Source organism: Lissotriton vulgaris, chromosome 1_1 (genome assembly GCF_964263255.1).
Source record: "Lissotriton vulgaris chromosome 1_1, aLisVul1.2, whole genome shotgun sequence".
NCBI lineage: Eukaryota > Metazoa > Chordata > Amphibia > Caudata > Salamandridae > Lissotriton > Lissotriton vulgaris.
This window is the reverse complement of record NC_141685.1, coordinates 1,885,743,052-1,885,766,070: the sequence shown is the minus strand read 5'-3', so window position 1 is coordinate 1,885,766,070 and position 23,019 is coordinate 1,885,743,052. Positions and strand designations below refer to the sequence as shown.

General features: G+C 44.0%; 1 protein-coding gene across 2 annotated transcripts in view; it reads right to left on the bottom strand.

Annotated features, from left to right (window-relative positions):
* The window catches only part of PNPLA8 (patatin like domain 8, phospholipase A2), a 295,777-nt gene that overhangs the window by 52,908 nt on the left and 219,850 nt on the right, over positions 1-23,019 (bottom strand). For both annotated transcript variants that reach the window (XM_086919430.1, XM_086919428.1), the window contains one exon: positions 5,671-5,866. In XM_086919430.1, the coding sequence (XP_086775556.1) occupies positions 5,671-5,866 (196 nt within the window). The remainder of the gene's footprint in view (positions 1-5,670; positions 5,867-23,019) is intronic.

Here is a 23,019-nt window from a genome sequence, read left to right as displayed (position 1 = left end):
CATATGAACAGAACTACAGGCTTTTAGGTAGACCATTTGAGAGGCAATCCAAAATTATTTTAAAGAAAATAAAGTTGCGCTTTCATCTGTACTGATTAAATGAGAAGGCATTAAGGCAGTGATTGAAGGACACTGCATTAAGACCGTTGTAGAGATTAAGCAGACACTAAACCGGGATAAAACAAGCAAGAGCAGGTGCTGAGCACCCTTGAGAAAAGAAGGCCGGGCCACCCTCAATTATACAGTATATGTTTGCAGAAGACAGGGAAAAGCTAGAGCCCTCGTGGAAAGGCTGAGGAGTTTCGATTAAGAAAAAGGTCAGGCAAAAACTGAGTCGAGCAAGATAAGTGAAGAGACCTCTGGCCCTCGTCAGCAAATCTTGATAAGAGTTGACCCCCTATAATATGAAACTAAGCGATAAGATGTAATGGGGTATATTTTAAAACTTTGCTGACTATTACAAAGCCCTTTAAGAGAACCTGGAATGTGATAAATGAACAATTACTACAACACTATACACAAGAAGCAATGTTAAGATCATTTTTGCCAGAAAAAGCAGTGTTAAGATCACTTTTGCCAGAAAAAGCTGATTCTCTGGGAAGACATTGCAGAAAAGGCGGTGAGTGCACAATAAAGGGCATGGCTTGGGGAAAGGTGATAGGCTCAAATGGCTTAGCCAGAGATTTTTATGTAAGGCTCCCTGTTTTCCATTTTTACAGATTTTTACGGATACATACAGGCAGAAAACATGTATTTTCTTGTCTGTATTTATTTTTCATTAAATGTGGATAAAAACGGAAATTGCATAGCATTTTCAGTAATTCTAAATACTGTATGCCTTGACTGCCAGGCCAAGGGCTGCGTGATCAAAAGAGAAAGGAATTTTAGTAAAGAGGATTTAACAGCAGTAGACATGCTCAAGGTTGATACTGAAATTGGCATATTTTCATATAGGTGCATTGATTTATCTTCTGCGGATGTTCACAGCATTGAAACCTGGCAGTCATTCAAGCATAATTGCATATATCAGTTAAATGAATGTGGAAATATACTAATTTCAGCTTAATTTCTCCATAAAACCCCAAATAAACATGGATAAATGCAGATAAAATTAGCAAAAAATAAATATGGATAAATTCGTACGGAAATGTCCCAAAAAGAAATACCATAAAACCGGTAGACCTAATTATATGCAATATACGTTGATCAACATGCACCCGCTGTAGTGGAGGTATACACTATTGCAAGAAATAAGCACAAGCAACACTCAACCACTAGGAAACCATAATGGTGGCACTCCCTGTAACAGAACACAGACAAAATTGTCTTATAGACCACCCTAAATTCTCAACACTGACTGTAAGGTGTGGAGTAAGATCTTAGTTACTAGACACCTTTCGCGGGTGCAGGAGGGGATACACCTGGATCAGAGCAGGTTCAAACAAAGGCGCAATAGAGTAACAAATACAAGGTGCCTGGTACAAGTAATGGATTACTCCTCTGTCCACACCCATAGGCACTCATAATCTCCATTGATGTAGAGACATTTTCAACACCATACAGTGGAGGTATCTGTACTTAGAGATGGAACTAAGGATAGGTATTAAAGTGTGAACAGCGTTGCTCTAGACAAATTCCATGGCATGGTTTCGGACTGGGCATGTAATCTCAGGGGATTACGTGGGCGAAAGGGTGTTGCCACTTCTTTTTGTACTAGCAGTGGAGCCACTGACTGGTACAGAACAACAGGAGTTATTATATAGGGGCATTACCATCAAAGTCATAAGTGATTATGTCTCATATGCAGAAAGCAAGTTGCTTTACCTACAAGATATACAGAGAGACAGAGAAGGGGCAATAGGTGCTCTGGGAAAATTTTGGGAAATATCAAGCCTGAAAACAAATTAGAACACATTTAGCACATGCTTGGTTCGCCAATTCCCACAGGGAGAAGAGGCCCCTGGTGTAACTAATACCCTGAGGTGGTTAGTCGATCATCATGAGATACTTGGGAATCCAAATTTAAAAGACTGTGACACACCTAACTAATGTGGACATAAGAATAGCAAAAGTGGCAATAGGTAGCAGTGTGGCGTTTTGGAGAGGCTTGCTGCTTTTGTTTGCAGGGAGAACAGCCCTCTCAAAAATTGTGAACTAACCCAGGCACTATACAGCTCTTTCCCTCAGAATACCAAGGGGCTATTCCAGGACATGGATGCTGTGTTACTGAATCTAATATGGGTCAAATACAGACAAAGGGTGGTTTTGGACAAACACCAGCTGCCAGCAGATAAGAATAGAATGGCTGCCCAGACTGACTTTACTATCTGGAGGCTCAGATGCAATAGGGCCATAAGGTGGGTAGAGGAGAGAGTCCGACAACTCTCAAGAATACTGCCTAGTACACCCACAATCATGGAGGTAGTGGGCATTATGAAGAAGCCAAATAAGAGAATAAGCAGGGATAATAAGCTACTGGGAGTACCTTGATACTGCTCGGCAAGATGTTTACAAAGATCAGAAAGACAAGTGCACAATACCCTGGAAATTTCCTTCAGGGCATACAAACCATCCACCATAAGTGAACCTGGAGAGGAGTTCTGCCATGGGTAGACAAAGAGAGCAGAAAGAGGGGCCCCTCACAGAATTCAGAGATATGAAGGGGAGCTATGACCTGCAAGAGAGACATTTCCTGCTGCACAGTTCAGTCAGATTGGCAATATGAAAGCTATAGACAAAAGGCTATAGTGAACCAACAGCAGATACAAGAAGATAACACTCATGATCCAGCACTTCTATGTCAAGTTAAATGTTGACTAGAATCATTGGGTGTCTAACCTGGATAAAGCTATCAATGAAGAGAATGGCAGAGAACACTGAGAAATGCCCCAAAAACCACAGTGTTAGAAATTGGGTTGTTGGTTGACTGGGGTGTGAGCCCTGGTCAAGCAGCAACCAGAATCCTTGTCAAGGTAAGCCACAAGCAAACTCCCAAATTAACCTGTGCTCACCCCTCTGATAGCCTGGCACACAGTGGTCAGGCTTAACTTAGAGGCAATGTGTAAAATATTTGTGCAACACTTCAAACAGTAAAACAGTGAAAACACCCCACAAAAAGATTCAACACCAAGTTAGAAAAAGAGCGCAATATAATAAATAAAATCAGAGCAAAATGACAAAAATATGATCAGTAGAACTGGAGCATGACTTTTTAAAGAATGAAGTGTAAAATAGCACCTAAAAGCACAAAGCGGCAACCTCAGCTATCTAGTGAAAATCAAACTTTCAGGCCGACTGCAATGGTGCGCATTTCGGATACAGTCCCAGATTGATACAGCTGAACATTTAGTTTTCCAAGCTTTGTGCCAAGAGTCCCATTAGCATTGGAGAGGTCCGAGAGGAGCAAGGAGAGCATCGTGGAAGGCTGTCGGTGTGGCACGAAGAGGAGGGGGCCAGGAATTCGCTGCAGCTGTGTACCTGAGCAACTTGATGAGCCTTTTATGTCCATGAGGCTCAGATCAGGAGGGCAGCAGCCTAGCCCTTGGAGTCACTCTGGTGTCCCTGAGTTGAAGATGAAATTACATATCCAGTTCTTCATCCTCAGGGTAGAGGTCAGCAGGTCAGCACGGCAGGACAGCAATTCCTTTAGAGAAACAGTCCAGAAGAGGGGCAGTCCTTGTAGCAGCACAACAGTCCTTCTTCCTGGCAGAGTATCCACAGGTCAAGAAGTGTACTAAAGAGTTGGGGAGAAGCTTCAGAGGTTTCCTATTAAATTCCCCAGGCATCCTTAATTCCCTGCCCTGGCCCCAGATTAATTATAGGGGGTGTGCAGCCCTTTGTGTGGAGGCAGGACACAGACTATTCAAGGGTAAGTGCCCTGCTCCTCCCTCCCATCCTGCCAGTGATGACCCATCCAGTCACACCAAAGTTCCCTACTGTGTGTGGCTGTCTAGGCAGAATACGCAAACTTCAACTATCTGCTAGTCCCCCGGTCATGTGACCCAGGTACAGGCACTAAATGGCTAAGGTGGAAAATGCCCCGGTCATGTGACCCAGGTACAGGCACTAAATGGCTAAGGTAGGAAAATGCCCAATTTTTGAAAAGTGGCATTTTAAGAATTATAATTTAAAATTCGACTTCACCATAAGTTAGGATTTTAAATTGTGATTTCAGCAACACCAAACATGAACTGTTGACCTATTCCCATTCGGAAATTACACTTATAGAATGTACTAAGGTAACTCCAATGTTATCCTATGGGAGAGGTAGGCCTTGCAGTAGTGAAAAATTAATGTAAAGGGTTTTCACTACCAAGACACGTAAAACTGAAGTACATTTCCAACTTTTAAAATACACTGCACCCTGCCATTGGGGATGTCCAGAGCCTACCTTAGGTATGACTTGTATGTAGTAAAAAGAAAGATTTGGCCTGGCAAAAGGTTTACTCTGCCAAGTCAAAATGGCAGTTTAAAAACTGCACACACAGATTGGAATGGCAGGCTTGAGACTTGTGTTAAAGGGCTACTTAAGTGGGTGGCACAGTCAGTGCTGACGTTCCATGAGTAGCATCTAATTTACAGGCCCTGGGCACATGTAGTGCCACCTTACAAAGGGCCTATAACTAAATTAAATATACAAATTGGGTATGACCTAATGCTACCATGTTTAGAGGAGGGAGCACAAGTACTTTAGCACTCGTTAGCAGGGGTAAAGTGCACAGAGTCTTAAGACCAGCAAGAATGAGATCAGTAAAAATGGAGGAGAAAGGCAAAAGGTTTGGGGGGAGACCACCCTAAGGCTGACAGGTCGAACATACAATTAATACACTTTTATATTCATAGAGCATACATTACTTCAAAATAATTCAAAGAATTTACAAAGAATAACAGTTATAATGCTCTAGGTGGAGGGAGGTAGATTAAGACCTCAATCATATGGCCTAGTGCTAATGGATTGCTAGAATATTGGGAGAAAGTTGCTGAATTAGAAAACATGACAAATGACAGGAATATAGTTCCTCTATATTGGGGCTATGCTCATGGCCATAACACAAGAAATTAACAAGCTCATTTGTTGACTTGAGGCTAACCCATGCAAAATGGCAAGAAGCAATGATCAGTAATGCTAGTAATGGCCCAGCCTGCATACATGGCTTTGAAGGTAGAGGCTGCTAGAATAAGAGATGCAATACTAGGCTTAAAACCTCAACATGAAGCACAAGGCAGAACTGCCATGTAGAAAGACTAAGAGTGATTATACATGCTAGACAAAGGCCAATGTTAGAGCTTAGTGGGGGGTGGAGGGGCACGACCAACCACCATTGCAACAACTGACCAATGGAGAGAGATTACACACCCACACCTAGGGAAGGAGCGCTGACAACACTGAGGAGACTTCTAGTTCTTTAGTGTTTCTTTTTATGTTTATTTTAGAAAATGTGGCTGGTTTGGGAAATGTTTTTAAGAAAAGACATGGTCGAACTGTATCGAAACAAACATTATAGATTTAAAACCTGCAATACTGTACTGAGCTATTAACAACCTCATTGCTCTTAAATGCTACGTAACAAAAAATAATACAAATGTTTAAAAAACATATACACCGATATACGTGTGAAAGTTGACATTCATGAAATAACCAATCAAAATAGCATTCGAATTTCCACTAACCTTCAGTATCTGTGGCACTGCTGATAACATTTGTCAATTTGGCTCTCAAACTTGTGTGTGTTACTGTATTCTTTCCGGCACTTTCATATCGTCCAGTACCCAGTGAAACTACGCACTGTAGAGGCATGTTTGGCCAAAGACACTTGCACTCGTGTAATGCAAGAGCACAGGGATTGTTAATAAGCAAGCCTCCATCCTAAAAAAATGAACAAAAACAATTGTTAAGATGCTCTTCAGAAAGTCAATGCAATACCAAATAAAAAATCCAATTTTTTACCATGCTGCCAGTTGGCTGGGCTTAATATATAGTTACTACCAATTAGAAACCATATTAAATTGTATGAGCACACCTTCATAATTCTGGTAATAGATCAGTACATACAATAATAACAAGCACTGGCAAAGACACAAGCCAGAGTTTAAATCATGGCAGAACAAGTTTGCCGGATTCGCCCCACCACGGGATATAACATCTGAGCCACTATATCTGAAACCACCTTCACGCACTGATGTCAGTTTCTTTGTGATTGCAGTCTGTGCCGTTAGATACAAAGCCCATAGAAATTAGAATTGCCATTGTTGAGATCTTTAGATTGGGATCTTGTTAATGGACTGTATGAATCCATTTCACAGAACTGGGAAGTGGGACATTTTCAGTTAGATATAGTATCTACCACAAATGGGGATACCGAAGGTAAATAACTTGTTCTTCAGATAGAGACTTCTAACAGCAAATTCCTCACCTCATACCAAAGCAGTACTCTCCAAGTGGTAGGTCTGCAGAATGGCTCAGACCAGGAAATCCTGTAGGACTGGCCGAGTGAAATATCTATCTTGCTGGGCCTGGTTGTTAAGGCTTATTGGGAAGAAGGGGACCCCTACACACTGTTCTGTTTGCTATTCGTAGGGAATACGTGAACAAGTAGGAAAGAAGGCTAAATAGCAAACTAGTTATTGCTCTACTGCCCTGATTTATGTACTCACAACATCAAGCGACCTTCAATAATTATTAACACAAAAATGATATATCAAAATTTGGAGACCATTTTATTTATATTTTTTCTTTTTTCTCTCCTTCTGTATTTTTTATCTTTTATCACTGTTTTGTTTAAGTATATCAAAATATATATTATTTACATACATCACATTTAAATACATACATTACATATATTTACATAACAACGTAATCACAGGGAAAAGAAAAGTGTAATGCGATATATTCGGTTGAGGGAACATTTGAAGAAGGCAATGCGGTGGAATTGAACTCCACAGGATGCAGCTCTCTCTTTGCTCGGGTCTCGTTACGACCAACTGCCTGCATAAAGAAGCTGGAAATTCTGTGCTTCTTCAGCACCACGCTGAAGAAGAACAGAGATCCGCAGGGGCAAAATCATAGTTTTGCCCAAGTGCCCACCAGCATATCAGTAAGGGCCACAATGAAGTGGAGCAGAGGTTACTGGCTCATTTGGCCTGGGTTGAGCAGGTCAGTCAGGACATTCGTTTTTGCCTCTGTTTTGGGCAGAGTAAAGTCCAAAACCTCTGCTGCCTCCCTAATTACTGCACCAAAATAAAGATACTTTTCTTGTTGCCATAACTAGGCTGGGGGAGGAAAGGTCAAATTTGTATCCATATTAAAGCTTGTAGCTCCGCTCATGGTGAGCTGCAGCTCCAAATGACATGTTAGGTAATCTTAATCACAAAATGAGTTGGTTTGGTTCACCTTTGTGAGGAATTTTTTCGCCCCGGCAGTTCGTCCAGGAATCTGCCGCAAGAGTTTCGGGGTTAGTTCTTGATACCGTAACCGATGTCAACACATCGGTTAAGGTATCAGGAACTAACCAAAGAGCTATAAACTTTAATATGGATACACATTTTTAAACAAGAGAGAAAATTGGCAAGCCTTTTTATCATCCTAGTTTTATGAATATTTACAGCTAACTGTGACCCATACATCTTTTGAGAAGTTAATTGGAGGTGGCATTCCTGAAGAAGACAGGTCTTTGCCAAAATGCCCGTAGACATGATATGAAAGCCACCCTTCATTACATTACCTTATGACACAGTTGCTACATCTTCAGCCAAACAATGTATTAATGTGAACAATCCAAACATTTGAATGATATGTATGTATGGATAGGTGGACAAATGCAATATGGATGTGAATCAAATATTTACTTCTCTGTTATGAACTATATATGTTGAATTGATGTAATAAAATATATAATAAAAATATTTTTGTATTTTTCTAATTTAGAGTGACAGATTTTCTCTCTTATTCATTGTTTTCATTTATGGTTATTTAATATCTGGTGCCCTAAGCTTCCTGCTGTACTAACATGTGCATGTTCCTAAAAAGATCAAAAGGTGACACAGGTAGACATTAAAAAGTATGGGAGACAGATATGAACTCTTTTGGATGCCCCATTACAGCTAACTGACCTTCAACAGAAAGGGGTGCAATTTTACCTCTTCAGGTCGATACCTCAAAAAAGAGCGAAACCAATCGCATGTTCGTGATGAAGGATCTCACTATGGCAAAAAACGGCTCAATCAGATTTCGGAGGTCAACTGTATTAAAAGCCATACAGGGCTTGCCAAGTAGAAAAGAGATTGTCAAGATGGAGGTGGCTGAAGGTTCTCTATAGTGCGGCCCAAAAATAGAACTTACTGCCGGAAGAAATTAAATTTGACCTTACCTTACTGGCCTTCAGGAAGGGCATCAAACCATTTCTGTTGACATAATGCACCAGTTACTTACCTTCGGTAACAATATATCTGTAAGAAACAGAAGTTAGTGTTAGATTCCTTACCTTAGAATATCCCTAGGCGTCATACTGGATCCGGAAAGTTTTGCGTAGCAGTGCCCCTGAGCGTCGGTCTGCGGCTCCACATCCGTCGTCGCCGCCGGGATGACGTCGCCGGAGTACTTGGACGCCGCCCTCGCGCGCTGACGTCAGTTCTTATACACAGCTTTTCCGCACCAGGAACACAGAGCCATGATAAAAACCGACACTGGTGCCATAAAACTAGGGCCCTCAAAGGGATGTACCTTAACCCTAGATATCGTTTTGCAGAACGGGGAGGATGGGTGGCACGGTAAGGAATCTAACACTAACTACTGTTTCTTACAGATATATCATTACCGAAGGTAAGTAACTTGTGCATCTGAAAGAAACAGGTTAATGTCAGATTCCTTACCTTAGAATAGATACCCAGCATACCAACCCCGGAGGTGGGTCTGTGAACCAATGATCACACCAGAAAGTCCTGGAGGACAGAACGGGCGAAAAAGCCGTCTTTCCAGACTTGGCTGTCCAGGCAGTAGTGTCTAGCAAACGTGTGCAGCGAGGCCCACGTAGCTGCCTGACAGATGTCCTGCAAGGGGACTTCCCGATCCAGGGCGATCCAGGGCAGTAGTAGCCGCTGTAGGCCCGAGTGGAATGGGCACGCAGCCCCACAGGAGGCTCCTTTTTAGCCAGTGAATAACAAGCCTTGATGCACAAAACTATTGTGTTTTTATCTAGGAACCTAAATCAATATTGCTATTTTATGCCCTTGTACGGCTATAATCAATAATATCCCTATAATGGCATAAGAATCAGATCCATCTTTAGTAAATAGCCCTTGCAGTCCAAAGCACGGCAAAGCTACTTCCTTAGATTCCTAGAGAGCACAACGAGTTCTTTCGACACACCAAACCTCCAGAAACCTGGGAAATCCCCATTTGCTTTTGTTTTGTTTTGTCATTGAACTCCTGCGAACACTAAAAGAACAGTCAGTTCTTAGTGACATCTTTATTGACGTCTTATGTCCAAACCTTACGTCAAACTCTGCACCTTGCAGGTACAAATATTCCAACGTTGCCTTAAGCAAACACACGGTGGAGGTTTTGGAGCCGAGCAGATATCTACTTGCCCGAGAGCCCAGCTGATGCGAGAGCCCACGGATGCTGCCCTTCCCTTTTGACGCCCTGAGAGAGACGCTGTCTTTTCTCCTGCCGAGAAATCCAAGAATGCCGTGTTCTCAGCCGCCTTCGCGGGCTGCTGGGATATCGAGTCCTGAAAGAGAGATACCAGACCTCCTGCATTCTATTACCCAGGTACAGAGCTGACTAAACCCTTAAAGAGAATTCTTGAGTCAGATTCTTGGCAAAACCAACTTAACTTAAACTGCTACTTACTTACTTCTGCCCACGTACTAGGCTTAGGTCAGGTACACCGGGGTAGGCGTAGTTAGAAGCACCAGTTGAGTACGATTAGTCAATGTATATATGTATGTATATATTTTATTCATTTTAAGGTATCTTACGGCTAAGAAACCATATCAATGCTTTTACAGTATTATTTCATAATACTCTTTTTACTGTACGCACTTTACTTTACATTAAGTATTGCAATTATGGCAATTCATTTCTCTTGCATGAGAAAGAAGACTGCTCAATAAATTACACCTTTTATTGAAGACACCCGTCTCTCTTTTCTCTGCACTCTGGTGAAACTAAGTACGCACAATTGACTGAGTGAAATAACTGTCTATTGTTTTCACACGACTCTAGAGATGCACTCTTATTCTGAGGGAGCAAAGTTGTCATGTTATATGGTTGTCAGAAGCTAATCCCTTCTTGTCTATCCAGGGAGGTTAAACTCCTCCTCGTTTATTCAAGAAAGTTTCTAGTGACCTCTGAGCTAGCTGGCAAACCTTAAGTCTAATATAGTCAGTAGAGACCTACTCAACCTCATTCCTACGTCTACACTGCTGAATATATTATTCCAATGCGCATAGCCTATTGGGAATATAGGAACTACACTACAAAACAACCCATCGAGAAATGGTCCGTTTGGGCACCGCCCGTCCCTTCTTAGCGCCCACGTAACCAACAAAGAGCTGGTCGTCCACCCGGAACTGGCGTGTGCGGTCCAGAGAGAATGAGAGCGCACATTTTGGGTCCATACGGTGGAGCCTCTCTTCCTCTTTTGAGGGATACAGAGACGGAAAGAAGGTATGCAAGGTAATGGACTGCACGATGTGGAAGGCTGTGACTACTTTGGGCAGGAAAGAGGGACGCGTTCTCAAGACAACTTTGTCCGGATGGACAGAGAGAAAAGGAGGTTGAGAAGATAGAGCCTGGAGCTCACTCACTCTCCTGGAAGAGGTGTTGGCAACCAGGAATGCAGTCTTAAGAGTTAGAAGACAAAGAGGGCAATTGTGAAGTGGCTCGAAAGGAGCGCACACCAAATAAGTCAGAACAAGGTTCAAGTCCCACTGAGGCATCACGAAAGGAACAGGAGGAAACATGTGAGTGATGCCTTTCAAGAATCTATTTACAACAGGGGACTTGAAACGAGAAGGCTGATCAGGAAGCCTTAAGAAGGCTGAGATGGCATAGAGGTAGCCTTTGATAGTGCCCAGAGCAGAGCTCTACTGGGCAAGAGAAAGAAGAAAGAGAACCTCTGAAAGGGGGGCAGAAAGGGGATCCACAGCCTTTGCTGTGCACCATGCCACAAATTTGTTCCACCTGCAGGCGTATACCGATTTTGTGGAGGGACGCCAGGATGCCAGAATCACATCACAGACTTCAGGAGGCAAGTCAAATGGCCTCAACTGTCGCCACTCAAGCTCAACGCATGTAGGTGGAGACTGGACAGGTTCGGGTGGAGGACCGTCCCCTGCTGCTGCCACAGAAGGTCCTCCTGAAGAGGTAGACGAATCAGGGGATCGAATGACATGCTGAGTAGCTCGGGATACCAGTATCTTCGTGCCCAGTCTGGAGCCACAAGGTTGACTTTGGCCCGGTCGCGCCTGATCTTCTTCAGCACTCTGGGTAGAAGTGGTATAGGCGGAAAGGCGTACAACAAGTTGCAGCTCCACACGAGACGAAAAGCGTCTCCGAGCGAGTGCCGCCTTGGAAATTCCAACACGCAGAACTGATGACATTGCGCGTTCTCTTCGGTGGCGAATAGATCTAACCAAGGCTCTCCCCACTGCTGAAAGAGACCTTGCGCCATGTCCGAGTTCAGATGCCATTCCTGATCCATCATGCACCGGCGGCTGAGTTTGTCCGCCCTGGCGTTCAGGGAACCTGCCAGGTGTTGAACTACCAGAGTGACGTCCTGGTGTTCCAGCCACTGCTAGAGGCGCAGAGCCTCCTGGCAAAGGGTCCACGACCCCACCCCTCCCTATTTGTTGCTGTACCACATGGCGGTGGTGTTGTCTGTGAACACCTGCACTACACTTCCCCGGACAAAGGGAAGGAATGCCTTCGGTGCAAGTCGTCTCGCCCGCAGCTCCAGAAGGTCGATATGGAGCCAGGACTCTGCCAGAGACCAGAGGCCTCTGATCTCCGCCTCTCCCATGTGCCCCCCTCCCAGCCCAGGAGGGACGCATACGCCACTACTACGTGCTTCGGTAGGGGTAGGGAGAGGGATCTGCAGCTGACCCAATCGCGGTCCATGAGCAACCACTGCAACTGTCTCACAGTACCCTCCGAGATCAGGATGTGGTCGGACAGGTTGCCCTGATTCTGGGCCCACTGAAACTTCAGGTCCCACTGCAGAGCCCGCATCCGCCATCTGGCGTGATGCACCAGAAGGATGCAGGAGGTCATCAGCCCCAGAAGCCGCAGTGTCAACCTGACCAAGACTCGGGATAAAGGCTGAAAGTTTGGAATCGGAGCCTGAATATCCCGAACCCGCTGTTCGGGAGGATAGACCCAAAACTGCGCCAAATCCAGAACCGTGCCGATGAAGAGGAGCTTCCTAGAGGGACACAGGTGTGCCTTCGGCACATTGATCGAGAACCCCAGCAGGTGCAGGAGGTCGGCCGTAGTCTGGAGGTGGCTGACGGCTGTCTGGGGCGAGCCCGCCTTCAACAACCAGTCGTCGAGATAGGGGAAGACTGACACCCCTAATCTGCGCAGATGAGCTGCAACCACTGCCATCACTTTCGTGAACACCCGAGGGGCGCTGGTAAGGCCTAAGGGGAGCACGGTAAACTGAAATTGCTCGCGGCCTACCGTGAACCGCAGGTAACGCCGGTGGGCCGGCAGGACGAGGATGTGAAAATATGCGTCCTGCAAGTCCAAAGCTACCATCCAGTCTTCGGGGTCTAGGCCAGGTAAGACCTGAGCCAAAGTCAGCATCTTGAACTTCTCCTTCCGGAGGAAGCCGTTGACGTTCCGCAGGTCCAAGATAGGGCGTAGGCCCCCTTTGCCCTTCTTGGGAACCAAAAAGTAGTGGGAGTAACAACCACACCCTACTTCTGGCACAGGAACGCGCTCGTTGGCCCCCTTGGCCAAGAGGGCCGTAACTTCCTCTTGCAGAAGTTGCAAGTGATCCCCGACACACGGTGTACTGCGGTGGCATGGCTGAAGGGGTCGCCTCGAAGAGGAGGGAGTAGCCCCTTCAGACGATTTGCAGCACCCAACTGTCCGATGTGATGGTGTGCCAGTGGAGGAGGTGATGGCGAACCCTGCCCCCCACTGGCATCAAATGGGCCTGAAAGCTCGGACTAGGAAGGTTTTGAGGCAGATGCTGCCGGGTGGATGTGGACTGGCCTCGCCGCTGCCCCTTGGCACCGACACCGCGGTTACCACGTTCTCTGCCTCGCTGGATGTTAGTCTGCGGCCCGTGGCTGGCAGGACGTGAGGGGGCGCCCCTTCCTTGGCCACGAAAGGCAGAAGTTTGCTGGCGATGGTCGGACAGGCCCAAGGACTTGGCTGTAGCCCTGGAGTCCTTGAAACGCTCAAGCGCATTGTCTGCCTTGTCGCCAAAGAGGCAAAGGCCATCAAACGGCATGTCCATGAGGGAATTCTGCACATCAGCCGAAAAGTTGGCGGACCTCAGCCAGGCATGGCGGCAAACCGCCACCGTCGTGCAAATCGCCCTGCCCAGCGAGTCTGTGGTATCCAGCCCACATCGGATAGAGTACCGTGCTGCATTCCGCCCTTCGCAAGGGCTTGCGTGAGTTTGACCCGGGCGTCCTCCGGGCCAGCTGGCAGCACGTCCGTTACCGTGTCCCACAGAGAGTGGGTATAAAGGCCCAAAAGGCAAGCAGTGTTGACCGACCGCAACCCCAGACTAAGTGAGGAGAACAGATTTTTACCAAACTGCTCATACCTTTTGGATTCCTGATCTGGTGGAGCAGTCGGGAATGCGGTCTGGGAGTTAGAGCCCTGGATAACCAGGCACTCTGGGGTGGGGTGGGTAGACAGGAAGCTAGGGTCGCCCGTGGCCGGGCGGTGGCGCTGGCAACGTTTCGATCTACAGGGGGACCTGTAGCAGGCCTGGACCAAGTGCCCAACAGAACGTCAGTAAGGGCCTCATCAAATGGCAATAGAGGCTCCGAAGAGCTTACCTGTGGTTTAAGGACCTTGGTGGGGAGGTTAGTCATCACGGCTGCGACGGGGAGCTCAAGAGCCAAGGCCTTGGCCGCCCTCGTCAGCACCACGCTGTAAGCAGCCCCTCCTCTGTAGCCACGGTAGGAGGGGAGACAAAGCCAGTGTCGGGCAAAGTGTCCAAACCACTGGCCTCCCCTAGATCTACTGCACAGTCCTGATACGACTGGCACTGGCTAATGTCGGCACACGGCTGGTTTTCCCGGGACTGCTCTGCGTGGCGTCTGCTCGATCACCGCTTCTTTTGTTGATATTAGTGTCTCCTTTGATTAATTTCTCCACGTCCACATTAGGTGGTTTCAACTGTGTTTTTTATCTGTGTATTTTTGTGTAGTATGTGTAGTATATGTTTTTAACTGATGATTCATTGATATCTTTTGTAACAAAAGTTTTTAATAAATTGTATACTTTTTTAATTATAATTCGTTTGGGCATGTTCCTTCTTGGTAAGTGTTCTCCAGTTCCACAAAATGAATGGTGTGATTGGTGTTTGTCAGTTTGAGTCCTGATCTAGGAGCAGGAAATAATACCCCCCATTGGGAAAATTCTTTGTTTTACTTTTCAGTATATTGGCGCTCCATCTCCCTTTGGGTTATTAAGAGCCCCTCTCTTTCCTTTATACTATCTTCTTGTAACCTCCCATGGGGGCACCCCCTGTTACATGTGTTGTTACTCTCTAGGTTTTAAATAAAGTCTCAGAGCGCTATTTTCTTAAAGAGCTTCAGGCAGGACACAAGGTGGTCCTAAGCAAGGCCGTCAGTGGTTACTTTACCCACTAGCACATCTCACGTTTAAATGAGACCTTCTATAAATTTCCCTTCATAAGCTCCACACAGATTACAACCTAATCTGAATTTAATAATTATTTTGTCACATTTCAAAGCTACTAATTGTATACATGGGCATAGCTATTTGAATGTACCGGTGCTATTTGCACTCTGCAATATGGCTAGGTAAAAAAAACAATGGCATTTATAATGCCAATAACTCCAACTTTGAAGTGTGCAGTACTGTATGAGGCCAAAAGGGGTCCCATAGGACCCCTCTTGGCCACTTATAGCACTGCACCCTGCAACACTACTAGGTAAAAAACATTCTCATTTATAATGCCAATAACTCCAACTCCAACAAATGTGAGACCGATTGTATTTGTTAAAGTTAGAGCTGTTGGCGTTGAAATTGACAATTTGTTTTGCTTTTTTATACCATTGGCAATAGTGCTATGTAAATATAATAATTCCACTGCAAACAAAAAAGCAAAAGTTAAAACAGTGTTATTTTCAATGCCAACAGCTCTAACTTTAACAAATGCGAGACCTAGTGCGTTGCAAATGCTTGTTTTTTTAATCTCACTAAGTCATTTAAAAACAGAGAGCAAAATGTTTAGCTGTGCGAATTCAACATTAAAAGCCCCTCCATGTGTGTTCTTTGTTTTTGCTGTCACTTGAACTGTCATAGACAGAAACGTTCTCTCTAGCCAGAACTGAAAAGGATCATCATTGTAACAAAATTGTCAGCAATTTCATGTTTTTCAGATCTAGACTCAGAGCTAGTGAAAATGCCTAGTTACAGAAATGGCCTGTGATTATTTTTAAAAGGAGTTCAATAGTTTGCTGTATTCTCCATTTTTACATTTAAACATGGATTTTGCTGTAGCAAATCGTCATCCTAATACAAATAGCAGTCCATTTTGGCATTAATCAGCAATGTAGGCCCCAGTTGTGAAATGCTGTAAAACTGCTTTTATTTTTGCAATAGATTAGCCATAAGGAAGCAGAGTAAAGTTAGCAATGGAACACAGCTGCAACGAACTTTGTTACAAGGATACATTAATATTGCACCACTCTGAAATTCTGATAAGAGGCAGCGTATTAGTACTGATGGTGCTGAAATCCCATCTCTGTAAGTGGACAACACAGTATGCATCACTGAGCCAAGATCGTCTTTCTTGGGGTGTTCTCAACAACATTTGTGAGAACACTTAGCTGTGCTTCCCAAAAATAGGATTACCTAAAGGGCATGTGCAAAGTCTGATATGAGGGCTACAAATCCTGACGGGGGAGGAAGTATACACATGGAATAGGGGACGCAGTAAATATTTATTATTTGAAGTATGAATAAGGATGAGCGAGATGGATTTTTCAATACATTTTGAATTTTTCTTATGATTTTAGCAACACTAAGAAGCGTAATTTTGCTCCAGACGTCTAATGACCTAAGTGATCCATCATCTTATTAAGAAATCAAAAATGAAGAGAAACAAATGACTTTACAGAACTGTCCTTCTCAGTCATGATGAACAATCAGTAATAGAGGGCTTCTGGGGTCATAAAAGCTGAATGCAACTCCATAATCAATTCGAGTCAAGTGGGTGTAATAACGAAGACCAGGGTATTGGGAATCATCAAACCCCTTTGAGGAGTTTACCTGAAGCCTAATTAAACCCAGGACAACGGGAGCATTTATAGGAAGTTTCATGAGGTCCAGGCACCGAACAAACCAGATCCATGAAGAAAAGTTATTTGATATCAAGGAAAAAAGGATGATGGTTAATTTTACAGTAATCCTTGATGTGCAGGTAATGAAATGGTAGCTCATGAGAAACTGGTTAATTGATTTTCGTATGGATGAAAACAACAATAAATAAATTTTCATAAAAAAAGATAAATAGGTAATATATGTTATTTTGTCACCAGATTAAGCTAATCACATAAACTCAACGGGTTGATCTGTCGTAAGAACATTTTTAAATGTTTAATACAAAGTCAGTGGCTTAAAAACATCCACTGTGTGCGATGTACTCTGTAGACTTGTTTGTGTGGTAGCCAAGACAACGAATCTGCTGCGAATTGAAGCACAGAAATGTGCTGGCTCCTAACTGGGCCAGGAAATTCCAAATGCCCTGGATCGCATCTCCATGTCTGCAGTTTATAAGTTAAAAAGAAGTAGGACCAGTTCCCAGCTCTGCTTGAGTCCCAGAGTGGACGACCGAAAGTAGTATCTACAATGGTCTGTGTATTAGTGCACAGCTCTGCTTGAGTCCCAGGATAGACGATAGAGAGTAGGATCTACAATGGTTTGTGCATTAGTGCACAGCTCTGCTTGAGTCCCAGGATTGACGATAGAGAGTAGGATCTACAATGGTTTGTGTATTAGAGCACAACTCTGCTGGAGTCCCAGGGTAGCCGATCGAGTAGGACTGACAATGGTTTGTGTATTACTGCACAGCTCTGCTTGAGTCCCAGGGTGGTAGATCAGGTAGAATCTATAATGGTTTGTGTATTAGTTCCCAGCTCTCCTTGAGTCTCAGGGTAGACGATGGAGAGTAGGATCTCCAATGGTTTGTGTATTAGTGTACAGCTCTGCTCGAGTCCCAGAGTGGACGATCGAGAGTAGGATCTACAATGGTTTGTGTATTACTGCACAGCTCTGCTTGAGTCCTAGGGTAGACGATGGAGAGTAGGATCTACAATGGTTTGTGTATTAGTGCACAGCTCTGCTTGAGTTCCAGGGAGTCAATCGGGTAGGATCTACAATGGTTTGTGTATTAGTGCACAGTTCTGCTTGTGTCCCAGGGAATAAGTTACAGAGAAGGATCTACAATGGTTTGTGTATTAGTGTACAGCTTTGATTGAGTCCCAGGGTAGTTAAACGAGTATGATCTATAATGGTTTGTGTATTACAGGATAGGTCTGCTTGAGTCCCAGGGTGGTAGATCAGCTAGGATTTATAATGGTTTGTGTATTAGTGTACAGCTTTGATTGAGTCCCAGGGTAGTTAATCGAGTATGATCTACAATGGTTTGTGTATTAGTGCACAGCTCTGCTTGAGTCCCAGGGTAGTCGATCAGGTAGGATCTACAATGGTTTTTGTATTAGTGCACAGCTCTGCTTGAATCCCAGGGTAGACGATAGAGAGTAGGATCTATATGGTTTGTGTATTAATGCACAGCTCTGCTTGAGTCCCAGGGTAGTCGATCAGGTAGGATCTACAATGGTTTTTGTATTAGTGCACAGCTCTGCTTGAATCCCAGGGTAGACGATCAAGTAGGATCTACAATGGTTTTTGTATTAGTGCAGAGCTCTGCTTGAATCCCAGGGTAGACGATAAGAGAGTAGGATCTACAATGGTTTGTTTATTAGTACACAGCTCTGCTTGAGTCCCAGGGTAGACGATCGAGTAGGATCTACAATGGTTTGAGTATTAGTGCACAGCTCTACTCGAGTCCCAGGGTAGTCGATCGAGTAAGATCTACAATGGTTTGTGTATTAGTGCACAGCTCTGCTTAAGTCCCAGGGTAGTCGTTCGAGTAGGACCTGCAATAGTTTTGCAGAGCTCTGCTTGATTCCCAGGGTAGATGATCAGGTAGGAAATACAATGGTTTGTGTATTATTGCACAGCAGTGCTTGAGTCTCTAGGTAGATTATAGAGAGTAGGATCTATAATGCATTGTGTATTAGTGCACAGCTCTGCTTGAGTCCCAGGGTAGTCGATCGAGTAGGATCTACAATGGTTTGTATATTAGTGCACAGCTCTGCCCGAGTCCCATGGTAGTCGATTGAGTAGGATCTACAATGGTTTGTGTATTAGTGCACAGCTCTGCTCAAGTCCCAGGGTAGTCGATCGAGTAGGATCTACAATGGTTTGTGTATTAGTGCACAGCTCTGCTCGAGTCCCAGGGTAGTCGATCGAGTAGGATCTACAATGGTTTGTGTATTAGTGCACAGCTCTGCTCGAGTCCCAGGGTAGTCGATCGAGTAGGATCTACAATGGTTTGTGTATTAGTGCACAGCTCTGCTCAAGTCCCAGGGTAGTCGATCGAGTAGGATCTACAATGGTTTGTGTATTAGTGCACAGCTCTGCTCAAGTCCCAGGGTAGTCGATCGAGTAGGATCTACAATGGTTTGTGTATTTCCAAACAGCTGACATGTCACTTATATAGTAAGCTGCCAGCAACCATCTACTTGAGTAGATGCACTTCCTGCAGCCTCAGTGAAGTCGCATAAGCAAAGTAGAAAAGCTGAAGAATGTTGACAGTAGCATGCTAGTTAAATGTCAAATGTGCTCTCCAGTGTATAATTTTAGTATTCACATATACTACTGCAGGGCATGCCTCATGAACATAGCAGCATTATACCTTACACCACTGAGGGATTCGGAGAACATGAAAAACATATTTTGACTGGTGTGCCCCACTTGGTTATCTGACCTCCACTTCATCACAGTTCCCAGGCAACTGCTAATATTGATTTCCAACCTGTACTTTATAATTTCTTGGGGCTTTTTGCATTAAAATATTGACAGTCTATATCTCTGGTTCCCCTCTTTCAATTTTAATAGTTTTTCTGTCTTTTTCCTTACTGAATTTTTCTTGATATTTTCTCAATTTGATTCGAAATGTTACTGTGTTGAGTTCTTAACTTTAACATTGTATGGAATTATTTGAACCTAACATTCAGTTTTCTGGGAAATGGCATGCAGGTTGTGCCGCAGAATTTAAGCAGGACCCACTTAGAACGTTGTTGTACCTAATCACATTGTGTTACTTAAATCGGTAGATTCGAGTCATAAAAATGGCTGTTGTGGAATTATTGACAATTTGACTTCTGATTATATAACAGGGTTGATCCAATCCCTAACCAATAATTGCTAAACATCATCCTATTTGCTTTTGAGGGAATAGAGGAAAGGTAGAGTGTGAAAAAACAGAAGCTAAGCAGGATTATGAGAGCCCTGTTTACTGTATGTCCTATAACCATATTCAAGACTATGTACAACAGGGGTTATAAGGACAGTACTAAGGGTACTAAAGGGAGAGCCCAGGGCAGCTGCTCCCAACACGAAGTATGACTAATAAATGGATGCTCAAGACGGGGGAAGAGCTTTCAGGTGAGAAGAGTACAGGAATCACACAGCTTTGGTTTGTTTAAAAAGAAAAAACATTTTTGATCTTCAGGCTCACCTTATAGCCTCATATAACATACTGAGGTCATCAAAATGTAATACAAAATCCTACGCAAGGTAGTGATCACTTTTGTTTTTTAATTAATAACGTGATATTTAATCTACTCCTAAAATATGAGTTGTACACACTGGCAGTAGCTGGTCATGGGTCACCACGTTTTAAACAAAAGAAAAGAAAAGATTATACTTTGTGCTTCTCCATTTCTATGTTGCAAATTAGTTATTCCGGCGAACACAAAATCCAAGAAAAAAAGATGGCTGGGGTCCAACTATACTTACGCATTTTTCCCCAAAAGTATTTAGGAACTGGGGTTTCATACATCCCTGATATTAAGAAATGAAGTAAGAGGTCCGTGGACGCCAGAGCAGGGAACAGCTCAATCTTTGGGGAGGTGGTTTGTGACTCTTGTCGGAGTCGGAATGACCTCAACATTAAATCAATGTTGACCAATGAAACCAGTAAACTGGAACACAGCATTCTTTCAAGGATATTGTGGTTTAATTAGCAGATTTCTTAATTATTCTCCTCAACAAACAGAATGTTTTTCTTGAAATACACCCCCATGTGTTTCACCCAAGAATATATATATATATAACCTTTTGGGTTTTTCAAGGCTAAAATGACAGTATGAACCAGTCTCAAGGATCTACAACTCAAAATGGCGAGAAAGCACATCTAGCCTTATAGGTCAATAAATTAACAGTAGTAAATCTATTGGTAGGCTAATAAATAAGTGCTTCAAGTAAGTGTTCACACAATAAAAAGCCATGTATACAACAAAAACAGCTTAACATAATCATGGAAAAAATTGAATAATGCTCGGCAGCACTATAGACTGAAACTGGGTGTCCAGGACCACAGCAAGCCATAGCTTCCTTGCACCACCACCTCTGCTGAGACAATGAATTCCCAGTAGTGTTTCCATTCGCTTGTCAAACCCTTTGAAGAATGAATCCTTTTTCAAAACAACTGCAGATGTTAGTCATGTTTGATGCTTAAAATTCAATTTGAACTTTTATCATATTTAAGTTAACTTAATTCTCTCACCTGCAAATGTTGCTTATTGTTGGGTGCCTCCCCGTTCCATTACGGATTGTTCCGTTTGCATGGAGGGAGTTGACATCAACCCGAAGTGATCTAGGAACACTTCTGCAGGACACTCGATCAGGGAGGTTAGCGTTTCAGCTGCCTGCCTTCTATAAAAACAGATGCCTGGCTCAACGCGCAGCGGCGCGCCGCTGGTGCATCTACCGCAAGCCCGTCTGGGCCCGTCCGCGCCAGGAGCCAGAACCCCTGTCGGTTTGCCCTCCAACCTAGCAAATAATGCTGGTGCCACCCTCATTTACTCGAGCCAACAGTTAGTAAGGATTAGAGACAACTATTTCTCTAGACTTTCAGTAAATATAGCTTGCACCACACCAGCAGTCGTAGAAGGACCTTTTTCATGCGGGACTTGTAGATTCCAGAGTATGGTGTTCACACTGTCCCAGAATAATAAAACTTCCGACCGGAGATTCAACCTACCACACTGCACTTGTGAACAGGAAGGCCCCCCTTCCACCACAACAATGGAGAGCGGAATTGTTTCCTGGGCAATGTCAGATCATTGCTCAAACATGCAGTTAATATTTGGGATCTGCTCTCCTCTACTCTCCCTCAAATTGGGTTTCTGACTGAAACCTGGACTAAACCCTGCTCCAACCCGGCCATTGCCGTGGCGCTTCCTGATAGGTATCACATTCAAAAACTAGATAGACCCCACAGAGCAGGAGGGGGATTAGAGATCATATATAAAGACTCTATAAAAATTTCCATCTTGTACCAATTATGCAATGATACATTGGAGATCTTAGTCTTCAGAGTTGACTTGCACTCACAACTTAGTTGAAAAGGAGCCCTCGTATACCGACCCCCGGGACCACTTACCAATTTTACTCCCCAACTCATGGATCTCATCTCTCCTCCTGTTATCTCAGCCAGAAATGTCCTACTTCTCGGGGAGATTTCAATGTGAACAGCGAATATCCTGCTAATATAGAAGCTTCTTCACTATTGACAGACCTGTCCACACTCGAATTAACCAAGTTAAATATTGAACCCACCCACTTGGCAGGACACATGTTGGATCTAATTCTATCCTACTCCCCCAATATTATTTGTGAAGCAACCTGTCCTCTGACATAGTCAGATCATTCATTGATCAAATTCTGAATTAACGGCCCTAAAGAAAACACAGTCCCCAAAACATACCCTAAAATGAGGTATAGACAGTGGCACAAACTCACACCTACTCAAGACACTTTCATACCACCTCAGAATTCTGACTCTGAAAGTACGGAGGAGCTTTTAACCTCCTTCAAGGCTAGTATGAACTCTACCATCAACCTCCTAGCCCCTCTGCAACTGTTCCCACCATTCACTAAATGCCCCCAGACACCATGGTACTCTCCCAATTTCCGGACCGAAAAAAGTCACTGCAAAAAACTTGAACGGCACTGGCGCCTTTCCCATGACTTGCAAGATAAAGAAAGATTCAAGTAGGCCCTGGCACAATACCATAACAACCTGAAATCCGCTCGGAAAACTTATATCGCATTGCAACTCGAACTAGCTGAGAACTCCAGAAACACCATATCAGATTTTAAAGTCTTTTACTAACCCTAAGGCGTGCAACACCGAAGAAGCCCCATCCCAAATCCTAAGTGACAGCATAGCAAATCATCTTACCCATAAAATCGAAATGATCTACAACAAGATTACTTCGGATAACGACTCCTGGAATGGCCCTAAAATAGACCCTCCCGCGATTACTCCTGAAGCCTTAACACTGGAGAACTTCACAGCTCTTATACCGGAGGAGGTAGAATCTCTATTATAAGTAGTTAAATCAGGGTCTCCACTTCGTCTTATCCCTGCCAAGACCACCGTTCTGCTATCCAAGATACTTGCAGCTCCCAACTGCTCCATTCTCAATAGTTCCATGAGGGAAGGC